At 40.6% G+C, this 15589-nt stretch overlaps 1 protein-coding gene across 1 annotated transcript; it reads right to left on the reverse strand.

The window, feature by feature from the left end:
* Positions 1-373: 373 nt before the first annotated feature.
* LOC140302262 (hatching enzyme 1.2-like) lies at positions 374-4897 on the reverse strand. The gene is made up of 9 exons (XM_072381100.1): positions 4794-4897; positions 4439-4442; positions 4145-4222; positions 3727-3882; positions 2642-2762; positions 2153-2331; positions 1692-1773; positions 1202-1326; positions 374-559 (listed from the first exon to the last, which is right to left on the reverse strand). Coding segments are annotated over exons 1-9 (807 nt in total). The 5' UTR covers positions 4854-4897; the 3' UTR covers positions 374-557.
* Between the last annotated feature and the right edge of the window lie 10692 nt (positions 4898-15589).

Below are 15589 nucleotides of genomic sequence, written 5' to 3' on the forward strand. Positions count from 1 at the left end.
TACTTATTAAGGTGGAAACGCAGCAGGTTGGGGAAGAAAGACAGAATAGAAAAACAGTGAAAAAGAGTGGAAGTGTGAGATAGAAATAGAAAAAAAACAAACAAGACAAAACCAAATAAACAAGTATGACCTGCATTTATCCTATGCTGGCGATCCTTCTACTCAGAGATTGTTTCACTTATTATTCCATACATACTGAGCAGGGGTTTATGATTTTGACAACAACTTGATGACAGAAATCTAAATCAAATTTGCAGTAAATAATCTAAATGAGTTATTTTACAGATCATTGTTAAATGTTCCACTCCTTTTTAAAACTCTTCACCTATCTTTTTTTCAGACCCAGAAAGAAATGAATAGGAATGCAAATGAATTTAAGCTTTCATGAACGCAAGCGTTTTAATTTTTTTGTAATCTTATAGTCAGACGTCATTGAACATCTTAAACTTTTGGAGTCTTCAGCCAAAACTGCCACCTGCCCCAAATTGTCATCTCCTTCCCATTGTAGGCACTTTGTGATGTCATCAGGGTGGCAGGTCAAAAGTCACAGGTACAATTTCTGCAGAGTAAATATATGTCAATGGGGGAAACCTTTTAATAAGAATATTATGAAAAAGGAAACTGAACTGGCCTGATGCTCACTGTGTCGCTATACCAGTGCTGTTCAGTGATCATTCCTTCTGTTCATACCAGCACTTAAGAGAAACCCCCTTTTATTCTGAAAAGGAACAGCTGGTGAAGTTCAGCTGAAGCCTTTCTGAGGCTCAAAAAGACAATTAGACCAATGAGATGAGCCTTGCTGTTACTATTTTGGCTGCTATGGCACTGGGATGGTACTCATCCAGACTGTGTTTCTAGGTGAGCTCGTCTCTGGAATAATTGCAACTCAAAATTTTAACTTAAAAGACTTTAGAGGATTTTATCTTAATCTGGGTAAGTGATATTGCTAAACCTTCATGATAGCTGTGCATGAATATTAAAGTCGATCTTTGCACATATTTAGGACAGTTGACTTTAGCCCCATCACTGACACCAGTAAGGGTCTATCTATCCAGGATAGAGACAGACTGTTTAATTCTTGTATTCATCCCCCACATAGTTAGTATAACAGGGATTTGCTTTGCTGTTAGTGTATTGTAGCACATTTTTTTAGGTGTTTTATAAAATATTTGTAAGTAAAGTTTTTGTTGTTTATACTTACAGCACTTGTAGAGTCTGTTCAGCCTGGTAATATCATTACTGCTCATCTGGGTGGCTTTGCCAAAGGATACATTGCTGTTAGGAATAGGTTCCATAGTGGGGAGGTTGTTCTTGGAGAAGGCATACCTAAAGCATTGCAGAAAACATACAATGAAGATGAGCTTGGGTTTGATTACGTGCATGGAAACTAATTCCAGTGATTTCATTCTTTGATGTTTCAGTGCAGATTCGTGTTGGTTGCACCCTGACACTCCCAAGTTTGACCTCTCAGAAAAATCCAACTATTTCACAAAGTGGCATTGTTTGTTAATTTGCTAATTAACACTTTAGTGCAGGACATTGCTGACTGTGGAAGTAAATCCTGGAGTTCTTGAAGCGAACCACTGAGTTCTGAAGCATTTGGGATTCTTGTAAGGCCTTCTAAGAATAGCAGCTCGTTGTTAAACTTATGTGAAAGACAATGCGAGAGCCTACAAAGAAGTTTTCTTTACCTCTCATATTGCATAACAGAGTTGTAGTCATAAGGAGTTCCCTGGTTCAGAGTGTCAATCTTATAGAAATTGTACACCATGTCTGCAGAGAAGAGAGAAGTTTTGACCAGAAAGATAGATAATGGCAGCGAGTATGTTGTAAAAGCCATTCCAAGCTGACAGTTACATATCAAACACCAACATACTGTAATGACAGCTGTGGGGGAGATCGGGCAACATACACGGTTGCTTTTTGATGACAAACTACTACATTTTTTAAAACAGTCGTGTAAATGTTTTGCTCGATTAAATGAGCTTCAGCCAGTCAACATAAGCCATTGTTCTTTTTCACTTCTTCTTCTTTTGTGTTCACATCTCTTTAGCCTAATTTACCGGCCATAATTTCCCCCACTGTGTATCATTTTAACTCAATCAGACAGTTGATGCCTAAAGAAAACATATATGTTGTGAAAGCATATAACCATCAATGATGTTGTTCCAGTGTACTCTGATGCTGTTGTCCCTGTCGGAGCGGGTCTGCTCGTGGTTGAAGCCGAGGGCGTGGAGCAGCTCATGCTGAACGGTGCTGTGATACAGACAGCCTTGTCGGCTCAGAGACACGGTCTGACCACCACCCCGACGACCCACATATGAGTAGCAGCTGTGAAAAATTCAGCAATATTTAGATAACTCCTAAAATCTGCATTTTTCCATGGGGTGTGTACTACCTCTAATGTCAACTTGAATGGGCTGTACGGCCCCACGAAAATCTACTGCATATAAAATTTATAGCAGAAGGATGACAATATGGATAAGATGTGAGTATTTAGAGCCATGAATGTACATAATACTTTAGAAGCCATGTAGATCATTACATTGTGCTTTTGATTATACACTGCATTCTGTCAAATCTGCTCTATTTAAAAAAACAAAACTACAGACCAAGAAAATAAAGAAAGTCAGATCTCTACCCGCTCCTGGACTCAATGCTCAACCATTCATGATCGCCATTGTGGTAGGGTCTGAAACGGATGCAGGAAACTGAAGAGAAAGACTGCAGTCCACGAATGATGATGTCTCTCTCACGGGTGGCTGTCAACAGATTACAGCTTGTCAAGTTTTATGAGACCAGTGAGATATCAACTGAAGAACCTTTTCATTTTGTTTTTATGATCTTGCTTTGACTCTTTCTGCACATCACGTCACTGATCAGCCATAGAATTAAATACAGTAGCAGGTAACAGCTGGATGTTACTTTGACACCACCAAACTAAACTTTTTTTTCCTTTATGGCAGTGACACTCTCATCCAGCAGAAACATCCCCTGGTAGAGCAGCTGTAAACTCTACAAAAAACTTTTTTGTAAGGCCTCAAAGAACACGATCAAGTCTGGGTGTGTTCTATTGGACTCCAAGCTCTCCGCATCTGATAGAATCTGATGATATCAAGTAATTCCAACACAAAGAGTTAACCCCATGACTTAAAGGGCCCAGAGAACCTATTGTTATTATCCTGGTACCAGACACTCTAATGTTCCCCAGATATTCATTTCCCGTGCCCTGATTGGCCTGAGCTCATTATTAGGCAGGCTGTCCTAATGTAATGGCTGATTGGTGTACATATGTGGTTGCTACAGCAACCGGTTACAGTATAAAAAGAATCTTCATAAGATTTTGATCAAAATTATATATTTTAGGATCCATACTTGTGGGTTTGAGTTAATAAGCAATAATTACGATATTTAATTATTTTTGTCACAAATGACAAAATTTAGATTTGATCTATTTATAAAAAAGTTTTTTTTTATCTGTGAATATCTGTAGTATATTGTTATATATTGTTAGTTCGGCAAGTTCAATTTGGTTTTGTACAATTTGACACATCTGACACCACTCATGTATTTAACTAATTAAAGTAAGATAGTAATCCTTCTAGGAAATTATTCTTTTCCCTGATATTTAATGTGTAAAAGTCCATCAAAGTAAGTTTTGTGTATCAAATTTTTGTGGCATTGATCCTTTCACAAATGAAATAAGAATGAATACTGGATACTTACAGTAGTGGTTTTGAATGTAGTAAGGAATGTAGACTTTTCCATCACTATTTTTCAACCACAGGCAGCCTCTAGAGGTGCAAGGGTCAGCATTTCTGTCCGCTTCAGACTTAATAGCGATGTCACCTCCGATCAGGGCTGGTTCATCAAAGTCAGGGGCTGCAGTTTTTAGGGGTAGTTGGAAATACATAGGGGATTAGAAATTGTTGTTTAATATTAAGTAGTGAATCAGAATGTGTGTGAATGTGAATTTCAAAAGCTTTTCTTTTTAACAAGCAGAAAAGGTCGGAACATCAATCAATCAAATCAAATTCTCCTGAAAAATCTATAATAGCATGATTCTCACAGTTAGATCATCATCGACTGATTTGAAACTGGTATGTAAAAGAAAAGACAACCGTGTCTGCTCTACAAAACTTACTGCGTTCTCTGTTGGCTCTCTCCAGCAGCTCACCCACAGAGAGTTCCTTTGATGTGTCCTCCTCAATGGCAGCAACATCTGTGAAGCACATTGTACATAACATTGCATGAAACGCACACATCGGCAGTTTTTGCATGTGGGCTCAGTGTAATCATACATCAAGTTATATCTAAAGATCTAATAACACAAAAGGGAATATTTAGAAAATATTTATGCAAATTCTCCTATATTAATGTTCAAATTGTGATTAAATATTTAAAGCTCGATAACGACTACATATAAATTCTATCTTACCTTCCTGTACGCAGTCACAGCAACATAGAAAAAAAAGAACAATAGTTACAGAAGACAAAGTTCATATCACCTCTGTTCAACTTGAAATTCTAAAACTTTATCAAATTTCAATCTTTCAGAAAAATTTTAAACCATTTTTTTAAACCAAATTTTTTATCTGTTTAAATAATATATTTATTGTACCATAGGAAATTAATAATGATATGAACAATTAATTGAAAAATTGTTAGATAATTAAATAAAATCTATTGTTTTAGAAATATTTTGTTTTCATTGGTGTTGTCACAGTCACCCTTAAGCTAATCAGACTCAGTATTCAACTGCCTTGCCAGTATATCAGACTGTACATTTTTACCTCAGCCCAGGAAGAGGACACCAGCAGCAGAGCCAGAAAAGACCAAGACAAAACCAACATGGTTACAGTATACCTGCCGAGATGCAGAAAATGTGTCTTTCTGTCATCTAGGGAGCCTTTTTATACGGTTCAAAGTCTCCAAGGACTAATAAGCAAATGTCAAAAAGTGCAAACTCAACAGCACACTTTATCATTGTAAACAGGAATTTCTGAGTACTTGCATACCCGTGTGAAACTTTGCCTTTTGTTTAAACAGGTGATTTTGCGCAGGTTTATCAGCAGGAGGGCTCAAGATTACAGCACTAACTTTCCACGTACAACTCTGAAAAATTGTTTTGTGTAAAAAAAAAAAAAGGATTTTGATTATAGATGATTAAACTATTATTTCCTTTAGCATAGGATACATCCTTTATGAGAGAAAGGAGACAATTCCGTCCCACAATTCCAAGCAGCCACAGCTTTTATAATAAAGCCCATGATAATAAGTAAAAGTTTATATGCTTTCTAATATGAAATATATTACAGAATTTTCATGTAACTGTGATACAATAGTACCTAACGCACTTCTTTGTAGAACATTCATTGAACATCAACAACAGTTTCAGAGCCCGTAAGGATTTTTCCCACCACCTTGCTTTAACCCCATGAAGTTTTTCACAAGGTTGAGGAAAAGTGCTTAAGAAACGTCTATCTGAGGTATTTTTGTTTTGTTTAAATTTTTTTACTTTTGAACCAGACCCACAAACTGCCAGCTACCTGAGTGTAGAAATGAGTGAAAGTTAGTGAAACCACAGAAATGACTATAGCTGAAGCTCGAACACTCCATTTGCAAGCTTCAGTTAAAGCCAGAACTCTTTTCTCTTCCAAAGACATGCTACTTCAGATTCATTATCTTGGACTTGTTAGGTATTCTTCATGTCAAAGACATTTTGTTTCTCAGCATACAGCTGATCCAGAAATGTCTCGAAAATAACTTATTTTTTAATTGTTGTCTTCTCTAATAATTTCTTTTCTACGTTTTTGATGCACAGGTTTGGTGTATGCCTGTATCGGCTAACATGAAAAGTTTGCCAGCAATTAATACATTTCTATTACCCATTCATTCTATTACCCATTCATTCTATTACCCATTCATTCTATTACTCATTCATTCTATTACCCATTCATTCTATTACGAGTTCCCAGAGAACTATCCCGCCTATCGCTGGGAAAGGGGGAAGGTACACCCTGGCCAGGGTGTCAGTCCTTTGGGCCACCACAGGCAAATTAAACAAACAACCACGTATGCTCACACTCGCTTCAAGGGTCAATTGAGAATAATCTGTTAACCAAATATGCTCATTTTTCAGCTGTGGGAAGAAGCCAGATTACACAGCGAGAACCCATGCTGGCATAAGGAGAACATGCAAACTCCGCACAAAAACTTACTTTGAGGTGATGATGCTGACCACCACAGCCATGCAGCCTCTCAATTACTGATTTAAAACAATAATATAAGTAAGTATGATTAATTAACAGAAAATCCTGCAACTCAGAAAGATTGTTACACAATTTCATTGTTTTAACATACATGCATACTGGGCAGAGGGAATAATTTTAATAGCAACTTGTCTGACATGTCTTGTCTAATCTAAACAAATAGATTTCTGTCTTTCCACTGATTATGTTTCCATTGTGAATGTATGTCTTGGAGTCACTTTAAAGACTAGGTCAAAAAATGGCACTCTCATCTTATATCTCTGATTGTCTTATGAGTCTGAGTTTGCCAAAAAAAGGTAGATTTCATTGATGTAAGTGTTGATATTTGTCTCATCCATTTTTTTATGTATGTCCCACTGTGTAAGTAAAAGGCAAACTACAAACTATACGACTAGTATAAACATACAGCTCATATTTTTTAAATGTTTTTTTTCTAAAATGTGAGTCTGATTTGTCGTTTAAGTGATTACAGAATAAAAACACAATTTATATTCATTAATTATATCTCATAATGGATGGGGGAAAATTGATAAAAACTAACCAAATATAATAAAAATTGTTTAAAAATAAACTATAATTCTTCTACTGTGTTTTGTACGTATTCTTTCTTAAAAGATATGCAGACAAGAATCTGCATTGACTCTATTCTGTCTGGCGGCTTTTCTTTGCGGTAAGACGTATTGCATCACTTCCAGTTGCTTTGTGTGTGTACTGTGACATTTCTTGCTCCTCTTGAACTACTAATAATCACCTTATTTCTCCCTATAATTTACACATCTTGCATAGTTAACTCTATCCCATACTTGTTATATTCTAACGCTCACTCTTACAGATCTTTAGTCTTTATTTTTCACTTTTTAGCGGTGTGTCTGGTTCTCTAGCTTAGCATGGCTACCAGTTCTTTTCCTCCATCTCCTGCTTTCATCTGCTCCGTTTGTCAGATGTTTAGTTACTCCTCTGCCTCCTTTGGTAGTAATGGTACATGTAACAAATGTAGTCTTTTTGTAGTTTTGGAGGCGAGGTAATCTGAATTGGAAGCTCGGCTCTGCACTGTTGAAAACCACCCGATAGCAAGCCAGGCTCCTTTAGCCAGTGCGGAGCCAACGAGCCTAGCTAGCTCCAATAGTAGTCTCCTAGCGGATCCGAGCAGCTGGGACTTAAGAGTGGCTGGGTGACTGTCAGGAAGAGGAGTCATAGTCCTAAAGTCAAGCCCGGTTCACCATCAACCTGTCCACGTTTCAAATAGAATTGGCAGCTCTATAGTCAGAAACGTGGCATTAGCGACACCAGCGACCATAGTCAAATGTAAATAAGCGTAAATACGGAAAAATAGTTATTCACGTCGGCGGTAATGACACCCGGTTACGCCAATCGGAGGTCACTAAAATTAATGTTGCATTGGTGTGTAATTTTGAAACAATGTCGGACTCCGTAATTTTCTCTGGACCCCTGCCAAATCTGACCAGTGATGACATGTTTAGCCGCATGTCCTCATTCAATCGCTGGTTGTCTGGATGGTGTCCAGCAAACAACGTGGGCTACATAGATAATTGGCAATCTTTCTGGAGAAAACCTGGTCTGATGAGGAGAGACAGCATCAGAGAGAAAAAAGGATACCTGCGATCAAACTCTTTTTGACAGGTGACCCTTGACCTCTTATCGATCAATCAAATTAATATGACAGGTGACCTTTGTTTGACATCCGTTTGCTGACATCTGGGGATATGACTTTTGACCTCTTGTCGATCGATCAAGCTATTTTGACGTGTGACCTTTGTTTGACATAGATCAGCCATCTGTTGAGGAGGCCTTTGACATCTAAGGAAGGGGGAGTTTATGGCTAGGGTTAAGAATGATTACAGCTAAGGTCAGGAGGTTGTGAGAAATATATTAGTTGAATGTTTAAATAAGAGAAAGGGTTAGGGTTAATAGAAAAGTTGTAGAAGCGGTCAACATTTTAACAGCTTCAAAGACCGGTCCCTGTAAGGTAAAGATGAGAAAATAATTAGATGTGTGGGTGGTCGCAAGAATGCAGCACTGCAAGGATTTGGGTGTGGGTGGGGGGTAACAGACATCTGGTTCTCTCTGACTGATCAACTCATACCATGAGACTGAACTGCAGGAGGTCGCAAGAATGCATCATACTGTGGCACTGAACAGTAGGAACAAATGGCCAGGGGTCATTAGAATGCAAAGTACAGTGTGGTAAACAGTCTGTGTCGTTGTCTTAGTTCGCAAGTAAACAAATGAACATATATGATGTTCACTAGGATGCATCATACTGTGCGGGGAAACATCCTGTGTCTTACTTCACAAGTAAACAGAATCAATACATCTGTTACTAACCGTAGGATGGATGTAGACTAAGTGTGAAGAGCAAATGGGTTGAAATTAGCACTTCAAAAAATTTCCCTTATTTCTCCCTTATTTCTATGGAGGGGGATGTAAGACTATATAAAATGGTTCAGGCATTTACGTCGGGGGCTCAACCGAGGCAGGACAGGAATCATGGACTCTGGTACGCAAAAGTCTCCTTAAAACTTTAAATCTTTAAATCTCTTAGGTCAGTACTTGTAATAGTAAAAAAAAAACAAAAAAAAAACAAACAACGTTTTTTTAGGACGGTAAAACAAGAGCTGACATCCATACACAACCAACCGGCGGTTCTTTGGCCCTCTTAGGAGTATTCAACAGTGAGTAAAAAGATCTGATAATAAACATATGAATGCGTGTATAATTATATTACCACACCATGACAGAGTGTTAATTTCCAGAGTTGGACGCGGAGGATCTGGCTGACTTCATATTGACGCAAGCCGATTATGGTAATGTTTCTTTAACTTTAATAACCTTTAACAAGTGAAATGTTTCAATGAAATAACATCAGATGTAACTGTTTACAGATTTATTAAACAGTGTGGAGCAAGGGCTTCCCCGAAAGAAGAACCCAGCCGTGTTTGAGGGAGATTTGACTTCCGTCACACCGAGCGGGGGAAACGGACTTTCCCTGAATAAATCTCAGCTACGACGAAGACTGCTCCCTGTTCGGGACAATCAGTTTTCAACGGAGTGTCCGAGTGTTACTACAGAGGACGGGAAGTTGGAATCATCGGTGTTACACACACCACCGAGCATACGTTTCTCCCCTCGAATAATACCGCGGCCCGAGTCGCCGGTGAGCGGCTTCAACACCGAGACGGTCGCGGGCGAGGGGACACAGGCTGTCGGTTTACTAGGCTGCATATCGGCGCAGCTATTAGAGGCGCCGGGCATTGTTCGCGGAGAGGAAGGACCCCTCGCTAAACACCCTGATCTGCGGGGTAAGTTTAAAAAAAACTTCTCACGTGTGCACGTAAGCGTCTTACGTCATCAACACGGATGTGACGCATAGGGAGAGAGTGAGGGGGGTGGGAGGGGGGTACTGGTTAAAAGAGCGCAGTCTTTTCAGTAGAACTCATGTGAACTGCAATGTGTAACCCTCTGTAAAATAAGCCAGTTGATATATTATTAGTGTTCTGTTCACTTTTCCGTGCTGCTTTCAACGGGAGCATTACATGGTAACATCTATGCAAAGTTAGGGGTCTGTCTTTTATCAGGGTTCACCTCTATTTTGCTGGTATCCAGCTGAATACCTTGATGGAGTTTGTAATCTCTGATGTACCTCAGCTTACTCCGGTTACTGGCTCCAGAGAAACGGTGATCGAGACCCCTCAGCGTACCATCAGAAGAGATAAAAAGGGGTTTCTGTTAAAAAATGTGACATTCCCGAAAAAGTTCCGGGTAGTGTATGACAAGAGACGCCTTTTTCCTGACGGTACAACTCTGCCTTTCAGTTATTAAGGTATTAAGGTGATTAAGGGGGGGGGGGGGAGAGTCATAATTTTCTGATATGAAGGAGATTGATTTTCACCCCAGACTAAAGACTCCTTTTTCATGTGTGATTGTGGGGCCCAGCGGATGTGGGAAATCGTTTTAAAAGTGTTTTAAAAAAGTGTAACCATGTGATGGATGATGTACCTGATAATATTGTTTGCATTTATACCTCTTTCCAACCATTGTACGCTGAACTGCAGCGGCTGAATAAAAACATCAAATTTGTGGAAGGATTGCCTCATTCTTTTGGAGATGAAAATCTGTTCCCTCCTGATCGTAAGCACTTGGTTATTCTGGACGATGTTATTTTTCAGGCTTCAGACCATCCTGAAGTGGTAAAAATTTTCACACAGTACAGACATCACAGAAATATGAGTGTCATGATGTTGACTCAAAATGTATTTCATCAAAGGAAATACAGTCGCACCATCAGCCTGAACAGTAACTACCTGGTGCTGTTTAAGAATCCCAGAGACAGATTGCAGGTGAATATACTAGCCTGTCAAATCTTCCCCTCAGAGAAAGCTATCTTCCTGGAGAGCTTTGAGGACGCCACCAGAGAGCCGCACGGGTATTTAATCGTCGACCTGACCCACTCATGCCCAGAACAATACAGACTGAGAATGGGTTTACTTCCTCGTCAGTGGCCAGTTGTCTATGTTCCGAAAGCATAGTAATTTATCATGTCAGCCCGTATAAAAAGGAATGCTCCGTTACTCAGAGCTCTGTACCACGCCACACCTCAGAAACGTAAGGACATTCTCGGCCATTGTTCACCCGACTTTCTTAAAGCTTTGTGTGAGATTGCTCTGAATATTTTAAAGGGTAACATTAAGCTATCCCCTCCCCAGTATCGGAGTTTGAAAAAGCAAAAGAAAGTTATCAGACTGCTGGCTGATAATAGAACCGGTTTAAAACGTAAGCAGTTGGCTCTCAAAAGTCAAGGAGGTGGGTTTATTCTTCCCATCCTAACGGCTCTTGCACCCGTAATTGGGGATCTAGTGGCTGGAATCGTTAGAAGATAAGAACAACAGAAGATAAGAACCATGTCGCTCAGGACGGCACAAAAGATGTTTCTCATCTCACCTCATCAGTTCAAACACTTGAGTCAGTCAGAGACTTCTATCAGACAGACGGCGGAGGATGATTTGGATAATAAAATGAGAGCGATACTCGACGAGTCAGGAATGACCTCTTATGAAAAAATTAAGAAATACGACGCCCTGCTGCAAAGATACCTCACCCTGATCAAGCAAGGTCAGATGGAGGCGCCACGGGTGACTGTGACTCTTCAGCGAAACAGTCTTAATGATCCAATACCTGAATCAGATTCCCGTGAGACGGATCGTGTTCACGAGCCTGATCAGCTAGAATTGGATGCAACGGCGAGTGAGGTATTAAAAATCCTTCCAAAGCGTGATCGCAGAAATGGTGAATACATCTTGAGGAAATTATCTGAGAGAAATGGCTGGACCACCAGAGGAGAATTTGTTTATCAGGGGCAGGTTGTGAGAGGATCACATTTAGTTGATTTACTTAAAAACCTTCTGCTCCCTTTTAAAAGAAAAGCCCAAACCATGCAACCAACAGGCTGGACAAGTTTTCTCAATGTCCTGAATGAACTGAACATACCTTTATCCTCTATGAATAATCCGCAAGCCCGTGAACAATACCGTCGTCTCAAAACAGAGCCGAGCGGAATGGAGAAAATACCATCTGTAAAACCGAAGAAGAAGATAACCCTCTCCCCACATTTTTTAAGATCTGGACATGGTGAGCGAGACAAGGCTGCAGATGAACATAGTTTGCATAAAAAGATAAAACCTCCGCGCTGGGTTACCTTTTCATCATAAATTTCTGTAAGAAATGAATAAAATGATCGGTCTTTCAGAAATGACACAATGTCTGAGGGGTAGTGAGAAAAATCTGGCGGTAGCCCGCAAGAGTCGAAAAAGGTGGCTTGACCGTTCTCCTCCAGAGTCAGAGCTAGCCAATGCTCCCCAGGCATGTGAGAAGGATGTGTGTTCACAATAAAGTGAGCCGGCTTTGTAAACGTTTGTGTGAGCAAGGGGAGTTGGTCACTAGCCCACACGCCACAAAATAGGTCTCCCAGTAGATGGTGCAACAGGCTCTCCAGTAGGTGGTTATTCATGCTTACTCTTTTGATAATAGTCCACCAGCACCTGTCTTCTCGAGTTGATCTCCAAAATGGAATCGTAACATGCGTAGACAATGAGGGTTGTGGTGTGAGGTAGCGGTACTCTAAACCTCGCCTCCAGTCTTAAATTCCCATTAGAAACAGGTGACAAGGCGTCGCTATCGTCACCAGGATTGGGATTAAAGATAAACAGCGAGTAACCGTTGTTAAATTCTTCACGTGTGATACTCAGAGGGAGATCTTTTAAATGACGACCGGTCGCTGTAAACAAATTATAAAATTCCCGGACTGAAATGCCTTGGTTGAACTGAGGCTGGAACGCCTTGGCGGGAACTTGTTTACCATCCTGACAAAGAGCTAGATACTCTATATCCATATGTTTAAAGTTGAAGGGTGACAAGTCCCTTCTTCCCGTGAATGCCTCGTGGTGCACCATACCTAAAACAATATATTTCGGCATCGCTCCCAAAAAGAGATTCTCCTGATTACATGTCCTCGAATTTTCAGGGATGGAGTATGTTTTTACATTCACGCGTGACAGTGGGTAGAGAGTGTTTCCTCTCATTAAGGCCAATGTGTGGCCTAAACGAACAGTGGGGGAGACGGAAACTTTTTTGATAAAAAGAGAGGCTAATATCATTAATTGGAAAGTCGAGTCTCTTGTTCCCATGAGATAGAAAGCCTCACTGGCTCTGGTTAGTTTAACTCTCATATCCACAGAGTTCAGCAGGAGCCTTTCGCAGAAAAAGATATCCCCATGGAGGGGGCCCATTAGGTGTACTTCTCTGGAATTAGCTGTACAGAGAGCCCTCTGGTTTAGCCCTCTGTTCGGCCCATTATTGGTTACTATAGAGTCTATGGCGCCGGCTGTGTCTTTATAATAAAGACCAGCGCTGAACTGACTCTTTAACATTTCTTCAGAAAAGTTTAGCAGAGTCTCGATCATAGCTCTATATGGGTGGGTGGCACTAGACTGTGAAATTAATCTATCACCCAGAGTAACATTGCATTGTCTGAATAGTGTATTGAGAGACCCACAGGTGCGTCGTTCGCCAAGTTTGTGCCGTCTGCATTGGTGATCTTTACGCGTAGATGTAACAAGATATCGTTGAGATCCAGATACTTTTCACCATCTCCCGGTATAAAAAACTCAATCGGACCATTCTCAGTAATAGCGGATAGAGGCATAATTTCCGTGTAGATCTTATCCTCGATAGAAAGCTGGGTCATAGGGACTGAAAATAAGTCCAGTTCTGCCAGGGTGCACTCAGGGGATTTGTGATGCAAAAGAGCCATGTTTTACTCTCTTTCTCTCTCTATTTATGATTCAGTGAAATATATCCCTGCTCCGTGCAGACTTCCTCCCTTTAGGCTTGATCCTTCCAACTGACTTCTTTCTTTTGAGCGACCTCACTATTTGTGACCCCCTCACACGTTCACCCGGCGGCCGCTTTCTTGGTCTTCGTGACAGAACCATGATACCCGATCCTTCTTGTCCTCCCGTCTCTGCAGGACCAGAGATCCTTCTCATGGTTTTGCCTATGACATCTGAGGCTATGTTTGTAGCTGCTGTTTTCAGATGAGGCTTAGCTATAGCAAAACTTTTTTTAACTAGGGGGGCTACGAAGCGAAATAATTTTGAAAATATAGAGCCTATTCCGTGACCGTACATTACAGGTGCTCCATAAAAAACAGGCAGGGTACCTCCGACCTGGTTCTGGTAATAGTTTACGAAGCGGTGAGGATCATCCCTCATGTTTATCTGAACCATGTTGTTTTGTTTTGTCGTCCTCCTCCTGACACAGACACAGACACTGAGGTGACCTCTGACTGAATGTTTGCTTGATAGTGACTAATGAGTCTGTGATCGACCCGTTTATATATATATATATATTTACTTCGGATCAGAGCTTATCGGGAGAGATAGAATCACAATTCCCTCTTACTCTCTCTGTGATATCAGAGTGAATGACCATCATTTCATTACGCGTTGTGATATCACGGGTTGGAAGTGTAGTCTCACAACGGTTTTCCCATAAGTAAAATTTACCGGAGTGTTTTGATCCGTTTTAATCTCTATGTGGATGTTTTCAATATGCCTCTTTGCTACAGGTAGATAGTTGACTGGATTAAAAGTATGCGTAATTATATCGCCAAACTTACCCTCTACTCTAACTGTTCGCAAGAGCGGGGCATAAGCATCGCCGACTATCTGAGGAGCAACCACATCGCTGTAACAGTAAAGCTGGTAGAAACCTGCTTTTAAATCCATCGGGTAAGGGGCACTCCTTTTATCAAATACGATCCATTTGCCAGGCTCCACACCTAGCATGTAGCTCAGTGGTGGATAAAAACGCAGGTGGTACTGGGCACCTGCCTGATATATGAGTCTATTTTCCACCGTGTCCACGACTAAATAAATATCAGAACCTATTTTTCTAAGGTGACCCTCAATCTCGGCTTTGAGCTGATTCAAATCCTTGAAATGTCCGCATCCTATATTCTGGCGGTAGAACTTTTCCAGGAGCTTCCTCCATTCAAAAAAAGCCTGGTCCCTGGGGGCATTATGCCATGTGTACGGATAAGAAATCTCCGTCAAGGCAACCTGCCACGAACCTTCCAAATCGATATGCTGGGCTAAATCCACACGGAAACTGGAACTGGTATTATTCTTAAAGACGTTGAGACTAGCGTTGGAGGGCAGGGTGATATAAAAGCCCTCATCCTCTACCATTCGGTTCATGGTGTAATGTAACGGGTTAGGAGTAGCGATGACTTATACCTCGTGAAGGTCACTGGCTCTGACCCAGCTGTTGAATTTCTCAGGCCAGTTTTTCCAACGGACAAAAACCTGTTTTACACCCCTGATGCTGCGTCGTTTTAATATCTTCTCCACTTGATACATCTTGTCTTTATTCAGTTTAACTTTTTGAAGCTCCTCCGCGTAAAAGGAACCTTCAATAGCTTCTCCATCAAAATCTTTGAGTTTGTACACAGGGGGAGATGCAAGCTGCTCGGTCACTGTAAACACTTCATCTGTAAAACTTTGTTCATATTTCTTGTCAAACACGCCTCGCAGTTTAGATATTCTTACAAGATCTCCTTTTTTAAACTTTATCCTTGAGTCCTTGCAGCGTCGATCGCGTGCAGAGCCGTACAGGTTCTGAAAAACTTTAAAGGTGTTTTCTAGAGTCACCTCTACAGGCTTCATTTTGATGCTCGTGTGGTAACTGTGGTTGTAACTTTCCACGAGATCCTGCCTGCAGGACGTCGAGGTATCGACGTG

This window comes from Leuresthes tenuis, unplaced genomic scaffold (genome assembly GCF_036924035.1).
Source record: "Leuresthes tenuis unplaced genomic scaffold, fLeuTen1.0.hap1 SCAF_2, whole genome shotgun sequence".
NCBI lineage: Eukaryota > Metazoa > Chordata > Actinopteri > Atheriniformes > Atherinopsidae > Leuresthes > Leuresthes tenuis.